The sequence below is a fragment of the Scardinius erythrophthalmus genome (assembly GCF_964197995.2).
Source record: "Scardinius erythrophthalmus genome assembly, chromosome: 6".
Lineage (NCBI taxonomy): Eukaryota > Metazoa > Chordata > Actinopteri > Cypriniformes > Leuciscidae > Scardinius > Scardinius erythrophthalmus.
Window position 1 is genome coordinate 2344800 of NC_138226.1, and position 16299 is coordinate 2361098.

A 16299-nucleotide genomic window follows, 5' to 3' on the forward strand; every position below is an offset into this window, starting at 1 on the left:
CTGGCAATGGCACGTACTGATGAGCCATCCTGAAGGAGCTGGACTGCCTGCGCAACCTCTGTAGGGTCCAGGTATCGCCTCATGCTACCAGTAGTGACACTGACCCTAGCCAAATGCAAAACTGGTGAAAAACAGTCCGAAAAGATGAGTAGGGAAAAAATGTCAGTGGCCTCCACCTGTAAAACCATTCCTGTTTTGGGGGTTGTCTCACTGTTGCCCATCTAGTGCACCTGCTGTTAATTTCATTAACACTAAAGCAGTTAAAACTGATTACCAACCCCCTCTGTTACTTAACTGACCAGATCAATATCCCAGGAGTTTAACTGACTTGATGCTATTCTCTGATTAACAAGTGTTCCCTTTATTTTTTTGAGCAGTATACAAAAAACATTCGGGAAATCGAATCATGAATAATAATAATAAACTATTTATGTTGCACCATTCGTGGATAGAATGCAGCTCAAAGTGCTTTACATAAAAACATAAACATCAAATACATATAAATAGCTTAATAAAACAGTACATAAAACACAGAGTAATGCCAACACAATGCATAGAATACTAGTTAAAAGCTAAAGTAAACCGATACGTTGTAGCTTTATTTAATAAAATATTAAGCAAACTGGCTTCCTTGATATCAGTTGGTCATGTATCAAAATGATATGCTAACCAAACAATCACACCGCTACACATTTGTGATAAAACATTAAGTATGTTTTACCTGTTTTGTTGAAGCTCACATGTGATGATGTATTAATGAAATGTGTGTGTGTGTGCAGATCCTCTCCATTGAGAAGGCTGAGAGCACCAGCGCTCTGCCCAACCCCGTCATCATTAGCGTACGGTGTAAGCGTGCGTTCCAGCTGATCGAGCTGCTTCATCGTGACGAGCTGGTGGAGAACGTACGAGAACGACTGCGGGATCTGCACTGGGAACAGAATCTGATACGTGGACACGACCAACGCAAGAAATCCACGGTACTCTTGACGTCTGATGGTTTGGTTTAGAGATGGACGAGTATGAGTACTAAAACTTTCTTTTTGTGTGAACCCTAGTTCAGTCTTTTAAAGAGGACCTATTACGCCCTTTTTTAAATTCTTGATGTTGTTTTAGAACAGGTTTTCCTGCTTGAATGTTGATTATTCTCCTCATATTCTCCATTGTTGCGGCTCCTCTCTTCCCAGTCTGTCAGTAACGCTCTGTTTACTTCCTGTCTCTATGAAGCCCCTCCCTCTGAAAAGCACACTGTGCTCTGATTGGTCGGCTGGAGCAGTGTGTTGTGATTGGTCGAGCGCTTCGAGTGTGTTTGGAAATGCCCCGCCCCTAATTACCATAACCACCAGTTTAACACACTACTGACTAACTCAACCAGGCCCCGCCCCTTTATTCTGTGTATGAATTATTATAATGAGGAATATTGTGACGTGTTCGTTCCCGGAAGAAACTCAAGACTACAATGGAGGCGTTTCAGGAGTTCAGAAACACTGACACTGATATAGAGAATAACTCCCGCTGGAGGGACTTTTTCATGCTCAAACAGAAACAATACACACTGAAGACAGAAGAACATGGAGAAAAGCGGAACAGGAGCGCTTTAAGAGACATTAGTGAGATGCTCTTGAGCCGTGATGATACTCAATCACTGACATTTACAAACTGCCCTGTTCCTTCTTCAAACCTTTGTACATATTAGAAAAGGCCACTATATATAATTCATCAGTGCATGGAAGACATGATCACTCGTTCATCTCTGCACATGATACCTGCACATTTAGCAAATAAATATGGAGATTGACACTGAATATTTTAAAGGGGAACATTATTACAATTGTTCATTTGTAAGTTTATTCTTTATGTGCGTAGGAATGTGCGATATTTATCGTCTATGATGATATTGTAATCATTGTTTTAACGATGTACGAGACACTGTTAGTTTTTTGTCTTATATTTATGTTGTTATATTAGAATATCACATGAGCAAGAGTGCCGTTTTCCTGTGCACAACTGCAAATGTGATATTTATTTTATACAACAGTTACATTAACAGTAAAGTTAACATTGTGAGTTACTTTTTAGACACAATATTGTTTGTTTTCCCTTTATTTCTCAGATGAAAATTTCTAAATGAAACCATAGCAGTCCAACAGACAGCGATGATTTTTTTTTTTTTTTGACTGAAATCCGCATTTTGAACGATGAACAATCACTTGTTTTTCCCGAATGAATCCGCCGTTTGAACAAATCGGTTGAATGAATGACTTCCTCAACTCGCTTAAGACAGTGGCTTGCCGCCACCTACTGGTGGTTTTAGTTTCATATTTACAGTAGTGTGAGGGTGTAGCCTGGAAATCCAGACCTAAATCTGAAAGATTAATGGTCTGGCATCGACTAATGAAGATCGGCCAGCTCGAGGGGCGGCACCAAGCATGCATTTGAAAATCTCACTGCACGCAATTGGATAAAACTACGACCAATCACAACAAGTTATCGCTTAGCTAGCAGCGGAGCTAACTGGTAGATTAGACTCTCGTCGTATCCGGTCGGCAAAACAGCAAAAACGCCCTTCTTGCAAAGGAACGATTTGAGCGCCGTCTTCTGTTCCTCTTTTAGATAAAAAGCCAAGTCTAACTCGTTCACTGTAGCGGCCAAAGCCGTTTCAAACATCTGGTGTTCATCCATAGCCATCTTGCAATGTTTACTAATGACTTCGACGTCACAGCGCTGTCGTCTTCTCGCCTCTGGCCCGCCTATATCAGATAACCCGATGTGATTGGTGCAGCTCAGATCGAGGGGCATATTTAATGAGCATCATTACTCGACGCCAGAGTAACTCGCTGAGCAAATTCAACTTGTGCTCTCGCGAGAACTCTGGATTTTTTCTGGAGTAATTACTGACAGAATTTTCATTTTTGGGTGAACTAACCCTGTAGCGACTAAGTACCACTAAATGCTACCGGTTGATGACTGATAGCTTACTTTCTTACGTGAATTCAATAAGGCTCATGATCACACTCTCATTGTTAAAGTTGAACATTTATTCGTCTTCCTTTTAGACAAACGCCTGTCATTTGAACACAGTAAAAAACTATTCGCCTCCTCAATCATCCCCCCCTGAGTGACAAACAGTTCACCTTAAATAGCCCCAGGCCACAGGCAGAACACCCAAACAATGAAAACACCACCCTCCAGTGGTTGGGGGAAAAACTTAAAGAAAAACATGGCTCCTACAAACCCTTTAAGATTTAGTCCTACACTTCACTTGAATTACGACTGAGATGCTTGATAACTAACTTTGAGCCAAGAACTTTTCTACTCTTAAGTCCATTCTTATCAGTGTTCTTGTGAGTAAATCTCTGAGGCTTGATGAATACGGACCCAGTTCAGTTTGTATATTATTCTCATGCCCTGCGTGTCGCATTTTTGATTGTCTGAACCAGACTTAATGATGCGGCGTGTGTTTTCTGTGTTTCAGATCTCCGCCACACCGTATTACACCTTCTGTTACGACACCGTCCAGTCGGACGAAGAAGACAACAGCATCATCATCTCTGATAAAGCTCTGCGTCACACGGTCCTCACTGACGCCCTCGTTTCCACATTCCCCCCCAGTCAGTCAGACTCCAAACACATGATCAGTGTGAGTACACACACCTGACATGGTGAAGATCAGTTACATCACATGACTGAACCTGTTAAAGAAGCCTTTATTCCCTTGGTTGAACATTATTAAAGTTAGAGCTTATTTAGAGAGATCAGCCGGATGGTTTAGTGCAGCGCTAATGGATCCAAGACTGTAACTGGTAAATTACCGCACTAATAATGTCCAGAATGGACCAAACTTCTACAGTAGTACAAATAGGTTCTGGACTCATAAAACGAGGCATTGGAAAGTTTGTAAGTACATCAGGAGTTTATTTAAATAACACTTGCCTGACGGCTAAAGCTACCGCTAACCCGGACGTCGACGTCACTTCAGTGATTTGGGAAAAGCCTGTAAAAGTCCTTTGCAAAACTCACAAGTGTAAGGGAAAAGCTAGTGAATTTAACATAGAAATTAGTGTTAACTAATAATTGTTATAAACTGGGACTACAAACAAAATATTAGTGCATTCCTGGAACTGGGCGTCGTTACACTACATCCTTATGATCGCTTTCTGCAGGACTTTTACAGGCTTTTCCCAAACCCCTGAAGTGACGTCGTCGTCCGGGTTAGCGGTAGCATGAGCTAAAAAAATGAAAGTGTAAAAAAGTGCTCCAGCGAAACTATTGCGTTCCCCTGAGAAACTTTGCATTTTTCCATCACCATGTCCATAATATCACAAAAATTGTTGTTCCTATAAGATTTTGTTTAGGCTCTATACCAAAAATAACTTCTATAGTGGTGGTGAACAGACACGACAACAAATGTGTTTTTTTTTTTTTTTTTTTTTTTTTGCATTCCCATTTGCTTCAAATAGCAAAAGAATGATAGAGTTTCTATAACTTTCTAAAAAGGCTAAAAAATATTGCAAGATACGTTGTTAGTCAGAAGAGAGAAAGATTTCAAATTTCTCATCTCACACAAACACCGTGAACTAGTTTACTGTAATTTAATACTAATGTAATATAACACTAAGTATAGTTTTATTAATGTACATTGATTTTTTTGATAATTTTTTTATTTAACACTTTATTAATGATAAGGTTCATTAATTAATGTATTAACTAACATGAACTAACCATGATCAATACATTTGTTACAGTATTTATTAATGTTAATGTGTTAATTAATGTTATTTATTTGTTAATGTTAGTTAATAAAAATACAGCTGTTCATTGTTTGTTCATGTTGGTTCACAGCGCATTAACTAATGTTAACAATACAACCTTTGATTTTAATAACGTATTAGTAAATGTAGACATGAATATCAACTAAGATTAATAAATGCTGAAGAAGTATTGTTCATTCTTAGTTCATGTTAACTAAGGTAGTTAACTAATATTAACTAATGAACCAAGTGTTACCAAATTAAAATATGAAAATTCCTGGTTAGATTTACGATGATGATAACAATGGAAATGCATCATCACAGTCTGTGAGAAGAGTATGTGGTTTTTAAAAATACACAGATGCTTTTCATGCAAATAATTTTCTGTTGAATGTTGGTGTGAAATGTGAGTGTGTGTGTGTCTCCATCAGAACACAGAGCAGGTCAGAGAGCGTTTATGGGACAATCACTTCGCGGAGTTTGGTCGTGGCGTTCACATGTTTCGCACAGATAAGATCCGCACGCTGGTGACGCTGGGGATCCCGGAGTCTCTGCGCGGCGAACTCTGGCTCCATTTCTCAGGTGAGAGAGAGAGAGGTTGATCGGGTTAGACCGAGTCTCCATGGAAGTGACTTTCTTTTGTTCTTGTTTTAGTCACTCTATATTTGTGCGCCTCAAGCGTCTGTGCAGCGTCTCACTTCCCCTTCTGGAGAAATGTTCATATAAACACTCACAGTCTGGAGTTTTATTACATGCATTACATGATCACCTCGTTTCATGGAATCTCTCATGTTACGCATTTATCGGATTATTCATTTTGTCAAATAATTGCATTCAAAAATAGCATGAAAAAAGCACATAACTCATTAATATTCCTCTGAATATGTGTTTTGCAAACCTATGCATCAAAATTATTTTAATCAACTGTCTTTATCCAGGATTCATACAGTCTTCGAAAACCTGAATATGTGGAAGCCTTGAAAAGTTATGGAAATTAATCAAATCTTAATACACCATGGCCATTTTTGTTACAAATATGATTTTTATTACATTTTTTCCGTCATGCTCTCAATTGGGTAGAATTTGTGATAAAAAAATATTTGTATCTTTAATTTTTATTCAGTAAATCACGACTGACCAGAAAAGTAATTTAAATTCAATTTTTTAAAAGAGTGGGAAGAACATTCAGGTCTTAAAACTGGAATAGATTCAAATTGTACAAACTTGTCTTCTTATGGCCATGAAACTTGCTTAATTTGATATTAAAATAGATTTCCGTTCCTATTTCAATTGAATTATAATTTAATCTGATATTTATTAGCACATAAATGATTCAATTCTATGTTGATTCAGTTCAGTTCAATAATAGTGCAAAGTTCATCAAATTATGATAAAAGTTGTCTTTAGTGCTCTGTTTGTATTTGTCTATGATTTGAATTACAACCTCCTCTTTGTTTTACTTTTCGTTTTACATTTGCTTTGATTTGGCACTTTATTGTGTGTGTGTGTGTGTGTGTGTGTGTGTGTGTGTGTGTGTGTGTGTGTGTGTGTGTGTGTGTGTGTGTGTGTGTGTGTGTGTGTGTGTGTGTGTAACGTCCCGCCCACAGACGCGAGTTCCTCGCTGGCCGCTCATCCAAACTACTACGCTAATCTGCTGGAGAAATGCCGGGGTGAAACGAGCATCGCTACCGAGGAAATAGAGCGAGATCTCCATCGCTCGCTCCCGGAGCATCCGGCGTTTCAGAACGACACGGGGATCTCTGCCCTGCGCCGGGTCCTCACCGCCTACGCCTACCGAAACCCCACCATCGGATACTGTCAGGTGAGTTCAGCCAGCGGATCACTGAGATTAGGCCAGTTTGAGAGAAACCTGGCTACTTGAAATCAGTGTTGGGGGAAACTCATATGTAATCAGATTACTTTTTCAAGTAACTAGTAACGTAACTCATTGCATGAATCCAAGTTATTTCACTTTTGGTGTGAAAGGGTCTTTACATTTGCCCAAAAATATACCTTTTTTTGTTATAAAAAAACAAGTCCAGCCCAGGTGGGGGAAAAGTAACGCAAAAGTAACGTAATGCATTACTATTCTAAAAAAGTATTTAAGTAATGCAATTAGTTACTTTTTAAGGGAGTAACGCAATATTGTAATACATTACTTTTCAAAGTATGAGTTCGATCAGTAGATCAGTGATATTTGGCCAGTTTGAGAGAAACTTGCCCACTTGAAATCAGTGTGAGGGTGTTACTCATTACAAGTAATTTGAGTTATGTAATCAGATTACTTTTTCAAGTAACTAGTAAAGTACATGAATTAAATGAATCCAAGTTATTTCACTTTTGGTGTGAAAGGGTCTTTACATTTGCCCAAAAATATCACTTTTTTTTTATAAAAAAACAAGTCCAGCCCAGGTAGGGGAAAAGTAACGCAAAAGTAACGTAATGCATTACTATTCTACAAAAGTATCTAAGTAAAGCAATTAGTTACTTTTTAAGGGTAACTTTTTTAACGCAATATTGTAATGCATTAAAGGCCCGCTGAAGTGTCTTGGAACGATCAGCTTTGTTTGATGCGTGGACGTAATTTCCACTGAAACCGGAAGCTAAGGCGGGACATATTGAATGGCTCCTCCCCCTTTTCAAATAGCCAATAGCGTTTAGTTTACCTCACAGACTGCGAGTCGTACTTGACAGCACCATGGAAGCGAATCCGAGCGCTGATGATACGTTGGATTCAATAATAGAAGTGTGAATAAATTCTAGCTATTTGATTCTTAACCAACGTGTACAGTTGGAAAACATAATAAAACTCAAGCGTTTGAGGAACCGAACACACGTCTCCAACACATATTGCTCTGTGACGTGTCATTGGTCGCATTGGCCAGGCGGTGTTTATAGCAGAGGGGGCGGAGCTTTAGATTCTAGAGAGCATTTGATTGGGCAGAAGATGTGATGAGAAGCGGTGATGTCATAAAAATCCCTGATCCATTTTAGTGGAAGTGAGAGACTGAGTTTTGAATGCTTATATCTCCTGAATGCGAATTTCGTCATTGTTTTGGAGCACACTAGCTTATGCATAACCTTAAAGGGACACTTCACCCATTTGCATTAAGCTTTGCATTGTTAGAAACCCAGTCATACTATTGAATGGTCGTGCAACACTCTTTCATTTTCCCCTGATACGGGAGAAATCTGTTATTTACCTCTTACACTTCCTCCTACAATGACGCAAAAATCGTCATTTTGCGTCATTGTAGGAGGAAGTGTAAGAGGGGGGGATTTCTGTTGAGACTACAGACACTCGTTCCTCATCTCTCCCAGGGGGCGGGACCCGCTCACGCTACAGACCTATTACAGATCAGTGGGTGGGACTTTACTCTCTGAAACTGAAAGCAATATCCTCCATCTTGTTTGAAGCTAAGCTAACAGGCGCTGTGGAGACAGATGTACAGTTATGACAATAGCGGAGGAGAGTGCTCAATATGATATAGACTAGAGGAAGAGGATTTCGGAAGTCGGATGCTTGAATCAGGTGTTTGTGGCTACCTTTACAAGCCGCATTATAGCGAAGAGCAGCCGAGGCAGAAGACCTGCCTGCCGCGGACGAGGAGCCCGGACTGGCTCGAGTTAGGGCGGACCGGTGGCGCCGGTGATCTCACAATGCAACTACGAACCGCTACGAACACAGAGATAGAGTCCGTCTGCGCCAAAGAATTTCAACGATGACAATTTCTCCTGGACGAAATCTCTGAATCAGACGAGGACACGGACGTTTGTGTTGAGAACTATCCTAGTTTCGCACCGCATATGTTCTGACTGAACATCCAGGTACCATGCAATAATTCACCTTTTCGAAAGAAATACAAACGAGGAGTAATGCACTATATGAGTTCGCCAACTAACTAGACATTTTGTGTGAATGTGAAATTAATTTCAAGCTCTGGTAGTAGCTAGCCTTGTAGACGGAAGAGTGATTTCTCTTATAGGCAGATATGCGCTTTCTGGATTAGTGGGAGTGGCTTGCGGAGCTGTGCAATGTGGTGCATTGTGGGAGTTGTTGTCTTTCATACAAATGCGTCCTGAAGTTATTTTTTGTCTTTTCTCGGTCACAAAGGTACCAAATTCAAAATTTCTTTTACATTTCGACTACATATATGACCCACTTTAAATAAAAAACAATGTTCAAATGGGTGAAATGCCCCTTTAAGGCTAACATAATCATACTAAAAGCTAAAAAACTTACATTTTGATTTCAGGGGGCCTTTAACTATGCTTTGTTCTGTGTGGTTTGTGCATGAATGTAAGCACTGATGTGTGTCTTTTCTGCAGTCCATGAACATCTTGGCATCTGTGATGCTGTTGTACACCAAAGAAGAAGAAGCTTTCTGGCTGCTGGTGACGGTGTGTGAGCGGATGCTGCCCGACTACTTCAACCGCAGAGTCATCGGTGTGTGTGTGTGTGTGTGTGTGTGTGTGTGTGTGTGTGTGTGTGTGTGTGTGTGTGTGTGTGTGTCTGATTTAATATCACTCTGTTTTACTTCTAAATGTCTTTGCTGCTTTGCTCTCCCTCAGTTTTTTACAGTATGATGTTGTAAATGTTTTGAACTGATTCAGATTAGTCAAGTCAGTCTCACAAAAACTTGTCCAGATCAATTTCAGTAAACAGGGGTTTTATAGTTAACTAAAACTAAATAAAACAAAAACAAATTTATTACTTAAAATAAATGAAAATTAACTTACATAAAAATGTAACTTGAATAACAATTTACTGAAATAAAATATTACAAATTTAGATTTATTTTATTTCAGCTAGTTGCCAAATAAACATTTATCATTTGGATTTAGTTGATGTACTAAACATACTAAAATAAAATGAATAAACACTATAAAGACCTATTACTAAAAAAAGATTCAGAAACAGGGTTTTTATAGTTAACTAAAACAAAAAAAAAACTAAAAAGTATGACTTGAAATAAAATAAAATTAACTTAACTTAAATACAATATTAGAAAATTAAAAAAAAAAAAAATCAGCTAGCTGCCAAATAAATATTTCTCATTTTTTTTTAGTTGATTTACTAAAAATACTACAATAAAATGAATAAACACTATAAAGACCTATTACTAAAAAAGACAAAAATTTAAAACTAAAAACAAATAGTAAAAATACAACAAAATTACTAAAATGCTAACTTAAAATGAAAAAAATTGCATTCAAACTATTTATTTGAGTATAATAGTGTCTCAATGATACTAATAATACTGTTCAGAAATCAATGCTATTTTGCATTTGCTAAGAAGTGCGTCTCCACTAGAGGGCCTCAAGAGGACTCAAAATAAGACAAAAACTTGGAAAACATACCAGAGGAATATAATTATATAAGAGGAAGCCTGGAAAAGTTATGGAAATTAATAAAATCCTAAAACATCATTTAACGAATATGCATTTTTTCCCAGTCTCGTCAAGCTCTCAGTAGAAATTGTGATTGAATTTTTTTTTTGTAAAAATCCTTCTCCTTAATCTTTATTCAGTGAATGAGAACCAGACCAGAAAAGTTCTAGAACATTCAGGTCTGAAACTTGGAGTTTGTGCTGGTTTGTCTCTTCACGAGCCTCTCTGACGATGTCACTTCCTGTTCCTCTCTCGCAGGGGCTCAGGTGGATCAGTCAGTGTTTGAGGAGCTGGTTCGTGAGCGTCTCCCGGATCTGTCGGCCCTGGTCCCGGACCTCTCTCCGCTGGCCTCGGCGTCGCTCACGTGGTTCCTGACGCTGTTCGTGAGTGTGTTGCCGTTCCGCAGCGCGCTGTGTGTCCTCGACTGCTTCTTCTACAGCGGCATCAGGTCCATCTTCCAGATCGGCCTGGCGGTGCTGGACGCCAATGCAGTCGAGCTGAGCTCGTGCACCGATGACGGACACGCGCTGATGATACTGACCAGGTGATGCACTGACAGATCAGATATGATGTTCAGTGTGCTTATATTGATTATTGATTGTCAGAGGAAGCATTTGAATTAATTAATCAATCATTGTATTCAAGCAGATTCTAATGTTTTATGTAAAGAAGTGAAATACAGTCAAATCTTTTGCAAATAATCAAGGCATGTTTGCACAATGTTTTTCACTAAATGAACTCGAGGAAGAATCATGTTTAATCATTTTCATTTATATGCACTATTTCATATTTAAGCATTTAAGTTTATATCTACCAATATTTCATGTTTACCGGTAACCATATTTTTCCATTTATCATTTCAATCAATCATTCAATATTTCATATTGAATCATTTTCATTAATATGCACCAATATTTTATATTTATTCACATTTTCATTAATCATTTGAAATTAATCATTTAATATTTCATGTTTAATAATTTTTTTCATTAATCATTTCAATTAATCATTAAATATTTCATGGTTTATCATTTTCATTTATATGCACCAATATTTCATATTTAATCGCTTTCATTTATATGCACCAATATTTCCTATAAATATTTTTACATTCATCATTTCATTAAATATTTCATATTTTCATTTATATGCACTGATATTTCATATTTAATCATTTAATTTCTTAGTCGTTTCAATTAATCATTAAATATTTAATATTTTTTTTAAATTCATTTAAATGCACCAATATTTCATATTTAATATTTTTTATTAGTAATTTTAGTTATTTATTAAAGATTTAATATTTTATATTTTTTCATTATTTAATACTTCATACTTAATAATTTTAATTTGTATTCAACAATATTTAATATTTAATAGTTTTTTCATTAATAATTTAAATTAACCATTTCATTTATATGCACCAATCCAATACATAATCATAAACAGCAATGCAAGTAAACATATATTTATTACACATTGTAATAAATGAAAAATGACTCATGAACATTTTTTTATGATAATGTGAACAAATCATTTAACCAGTTATGAATCAAGCGGACATTTTGAAATAATTCACACAAATGAATCGAGCTTAACAACTTTGTACTGAAGTTTAAATGAGTGATTAAACGATCTGTGTGAAGGCTCTCATATTCACGAGACGAGGAGGAATCATGACTGTCTAATGACGTTATTAATTATCCAGCTTTCAGATACATAAAAACATTAAAGTCATTGTGAGATTTACAATGTAGCTTCCCTCCATCTGTTGTTTATTCGACTGGCATTTCGTCTCTTTCTGGTGACGTGTGTGTGTGTGTGTGTGTGTGTGTGTGTGTGTGTGTGTGTGTGTGTGTGTGTGTGTGTGTGTGTTAGTTTCCTCGAGCAGGTCAGACACGAGGAGGAGTCACATGTTTGTCCTGAAGACACAGGAGCTTCTCAGCATCTACACATCACCACTCTCATCACTGATGCCTATGAGGTGTGTTTGTGTCTGCCGAACCACATCACTACGCACACACACTTACACACACACCTGCAAACCTGAAATGAAAAACGCTGTAGTTTGTATTATTTCTATTTAACAACAAGAATTATCTGTTTTCTTTTTAAAATTCATATTCTTTAATCCTCACAGGCAGAGACACAAAGCAAAAAAATATATATTTATTTTGTACTTTATACAATACAGATCGTTTCAAAGCAGCTTCACAGTAATAAACAGAAATATAACAGAATCAATGATGCCAACTTCATCAAATATAGACTTAATTCAGCTGTAAAAACACTCAAATACAATAGCGTCATTATTCAGATCAGTTCAGTTGAAGTTTAGTTCTTACCTGATATTGTCAGTGAAGTCAAATCAATAATATTGCTGAATATCAATTATAATATGATTTTTACCAAGAGAAGATTAACCCAGGAGATTTTTAAATAGGTTTATATATATAAAAAAACATTTCTAACTTTCATTCATGGGGATAACATGGATAATTTGACATGGTTGACATGATTTTTGCCCATCTTTTGGAAAATGCAGTTTTAAAAGTAAAAAATGATAAACGATTAGTTTAACCAGTAGATGGCTGCAGAGCTCCACTATTTAATATTTGCTATTTGACTAACTGAAAGACAAAGTTTTTCCAGTTGGATTCATATCTACATATTATGAAATCACGATAATAACAATAAAAATGACTTTTTTGGCAAAGTTTAGGATTTTTTGTACTGAAAAAATAAAATAAAATGATGGTACATTATGATTAGAATCAAACCTGAACAAGATGTTACAAAGAGAAAAGTTGGAGTCTTTTAGAGTTTATCATTTATTTCAAACATCTGTTTTTCATATAATTCTACAAATTTAAAGTGTGCCACTACATTTCTGCCTGTGTGTGTTCTGCGTTATTTCTGATTTTGAGGATGAATTTTGTCCATTAGAAAATAGACACAAGTCATTTCATTCTAATCATAATGTAACTATAAAAAAAAAAAAATCTGTACAAAAAAATGCTGAACTTTGACAAAAAAGTTACAACTTTGTTATTATCGTGATTTCATAATATGTGGATATGAATCCAACTGTAAAAAGATGTCTTTCAGTTAGTCAAATAGCAAATATTAAATAGTGGAGCTCCACAGCCATCTACTGGTTAAACTAATCATTTTTTACTTTTAAAACTGCATTTTCCAAAAGATGGACAAAAATCATGTCAAGCATGTCAAATTATCCCTGTTATCCCCATGAATGAAAGTTAGAAATGTGGGTCTTTAAAGTGAATTTTACATTAAAAGCTGTGTTTGTTTTAAAAAAAATGTTAAAATTTAAATAAATTTAAAAAATATAATAAATCCTCCAAAAACTACATAAATATGGAGTAAAAACACGAATAAACTGAGTAAAATTACATGTTTAAAAAAAATAATATTTTGTTGCCTGAGTGTGACTTTTTTTCCACACTAACATAAAAACAGATATTATTCCAATACTTTTTTTATTTGCAGATCTAGAAAGTGTTGACAACTGTACAAAGTCTCATGCCATTTGGGGTCAAAAAGATCCCGAACAGCGCAACAAGGGTTAAAATTAGTAAGCGAGCGTTTTAACTTGGCTCATCTCTCAAAATATAATTTTTGTTGGATTAACAGTTTTTAGTGTGTAATGTTGCTGTTTGAGCATTAAAAAGGGAGTTCTTCTCTATATCAGTGTCAGAGTTTCTGAAACGCCTCCATTGTAGTTTTAAGTTTCTTCCGGGAACAAACACGTCACAATATTCCTCATTATAATAATTCATGCGCAGAATAAAGGGGCGGGGCCTGGTTGAGTTAGTTAGTAGTGTGTTAAACTGGCAGTTATGGTAATTAGGGGCGGGACATTTCCCAAACACACTCGAAGCGCTCGACCAATCACAACACACTGCTCCAGCCGACCAATCAGAGCACAGTGTGCTTTTCAGAAGGCGGGGCTTCATAGAGACAGGAACTAAACAGAGCGTTACTGACAGACTGGGAAGAGAGGAGCGGCAACAATGGAGAATATGAGGAAAATAATCAACATTCAAGCAGGAAAACCTGTTCTAGTAGAGCCTGAAAACAAAATCAAGAGTTTAAGAATGTTAGGAAAATTCCAGCTGCTGAAGTGATGAAACCGATCAGCTCTAGATCCTCAGATGTCATCATCTGCTCATTCTGTCAGTAAAAGCTCACTAATTCTTCATCTTCCTCTGTTTCTTGCTAGAAATTTGGGAGTGTGACCGTGAAGCATCTGGAGATGCTGAGGTGCCGCCACCGTGTCCAGGTCCTGCAGGCTCACGAAGACACCACCAAAGACAACGCAGTGAGACTTCCCTCCGCCTCGAGGCTCTCTCTCTCAGATGCTTCTGCGTGTGTTTTTACTGCGGTTGAACTTTTGTGGTGTGTTTTCAGTTGCGATTGGTCACCCCAGACGTGTCACTGTCACAGGAAAACCTGTCTGAGCTCTACGACCTCTTCAAGGTATGTGTGTGATCACATTTAGTGAGTCTGAGTAGAATAAAAGATGTTTTCACCTTTACTAGTCTCTCAAAACTTACATTACTTCAAACTTTCTGAGTGTATATACAGTATAGGCCAAATGTGGCGTCCGGAGGGGATATTTGTTTTTACTGACCCTACAAGTTCATTAAACCATCAAATTATTTAAAAAAAATAATGACATTTTTTTTTTATTCTTCCATAATTTGATGTTTTATATTAAATATGAGGGAAGAACAAAACACTAAACTTGGTTAAGGTATTTATCTAGCAAAATAGTCAAACTACAGGTACAGGTTTTATTTTACTATGCAAAGAAAATGCGTAGAAAACAAAAAGCCGACTGGAAAAGTCATACATTGACTACAACATAATCTGTTATTAATATTTTTTTTATTTTCTTGCACATAATTTCTTTGAATGACAGCCTGGATAAAAGTGATGTCAGCACAATTTGTCATGATTCATTGCGTTATTATCACTAATAAAACAATCGACTCCAAACACAACTAGGCAATATGACTACAAAATCTTTAACACATTTCTAATAATATTTAAATAAAGGGTTCATAGGCCGGACAGCACTTTTGGCCACTACTGTATAACATTTTACTCCTGCAAACATGGTGAAATGTATTTTCTTCTGTATTTGTTCTGATTTCTGGAGTTAAAAAAAAAATAAAAAATCCAGAATCCCATCTGTAAAAAAGCATTTATCTTTAATATGTCGACAAAATCGAGCAATTTTGAACCTGTTTTTTTACAATGTTCAGATTTATGTTCTGGAAATCTATGCAAATTAATGCATATTTAATTAGAAAATGCCTCATTTGCATATTTAAACAAAATATATTAGTATATCTGATATATTTAACAATATATCTTAGTATATATATATTATTTATCTATTAGTTAACATTTTACCCTATTCACATGCAGCATCTCGCCATGGTTGATAAATGATGATGAAGTGTGTGTTTCAGACAGAGCATTTCATCAGTCTGTACTGGGGTGACGGCGTGTGCAGTTCCTCTGGCGTCTCTCCTGCGATGGGCGTCTGTGCCGAACGCTACTTCGTGGACCGAGCTCAGTTTAAGAGCCTGTTCGAGCTGCTGACGCCCTGGATCTGTGGCACACACACCGATACTGTCGCCCAGCGCACCTTCACACTGCTGGACCAGGACAGAGACAACCTCATAAACTTCTCTCAGTTCGTTCAGATGCTGGGTAGGACTGTGTGTGTGTGTGTGTGTGTGGTTTATTCACGAAATATATATGTGACCCTGGACCACAAAACATGGGTCAGTTTTTTTAAATTGAGATTTATATATCATCTGAAAGCTAAATAAGCTTTCCATTGATGTATGGTTTGTTATGATAGGACAATATTTGGAACTATATGAAAATCTGGAATCTGAGGGAGCAAAAAAATGTAAACATTGAGAAAATCTCCTTTAAAGTTGTTCATTTATGTTGGCGATTGTGCTGCATTCACTCACAGAAATACATGTTTTATATATTTACGGTAGGAAATTTACTAAATATCTTCATGGAACATGATCTTTACTGAATATCCTAATGATTTTTGGCATAAAAGAAAAATGGATAATTTTGACCCATACAATGTATTGTTGGCTATTGC

At 36.7% G+C, this 16299-nt stretch overlaps 1 protein-coding gene across 1 annotated transcript in view; it reads left to right on the forward strand.

The window, feature by feature from the left end:
• tbc1d8 (TBC1 domain family member 8) overlaps positions 1 to 16299 on the forward strand; it is a 52362-nt gene that overhangs the window by 30356 nt on the left and 5707 nt on the right. The window contains exons 7-16 of the mRNA XM_081368748.1: positions 780 to 977; positions 3473 to 3637; positions 5180 to 5330; positions 6356 to 6570; positions 9078 to 9195; positions 10398 to 10683; positions 12018 to 12123; positions 14383 to 14481; positions 14571 to 14639; positions 15641 to 15884. Coding sequence (XP_081224874.1) covers positions 780 to 977; positions 3473 to 3637; positions 5180 to 5330; positions 6356 to 6570; positions 9078 to 9195; positions 10398 to 10683; positions 12018 to 12123; positions 14383 to 14481; positions 14571 to 14639; positions 15641 to 15884 — 1651 coding nt within the window. The remainder of the gene's footprint in view (positions 1 to 779; positions 978 to 3472; positions 3638 to 5179; positions 5331 to 6355; positions 6571 to 9077; positions 9196 to 10397; positions 10684 to 12017; positions 12124 to 14382; positions 14482 to 14570; positions 14640 to 15640; positions 15885 to 16299) is intronic.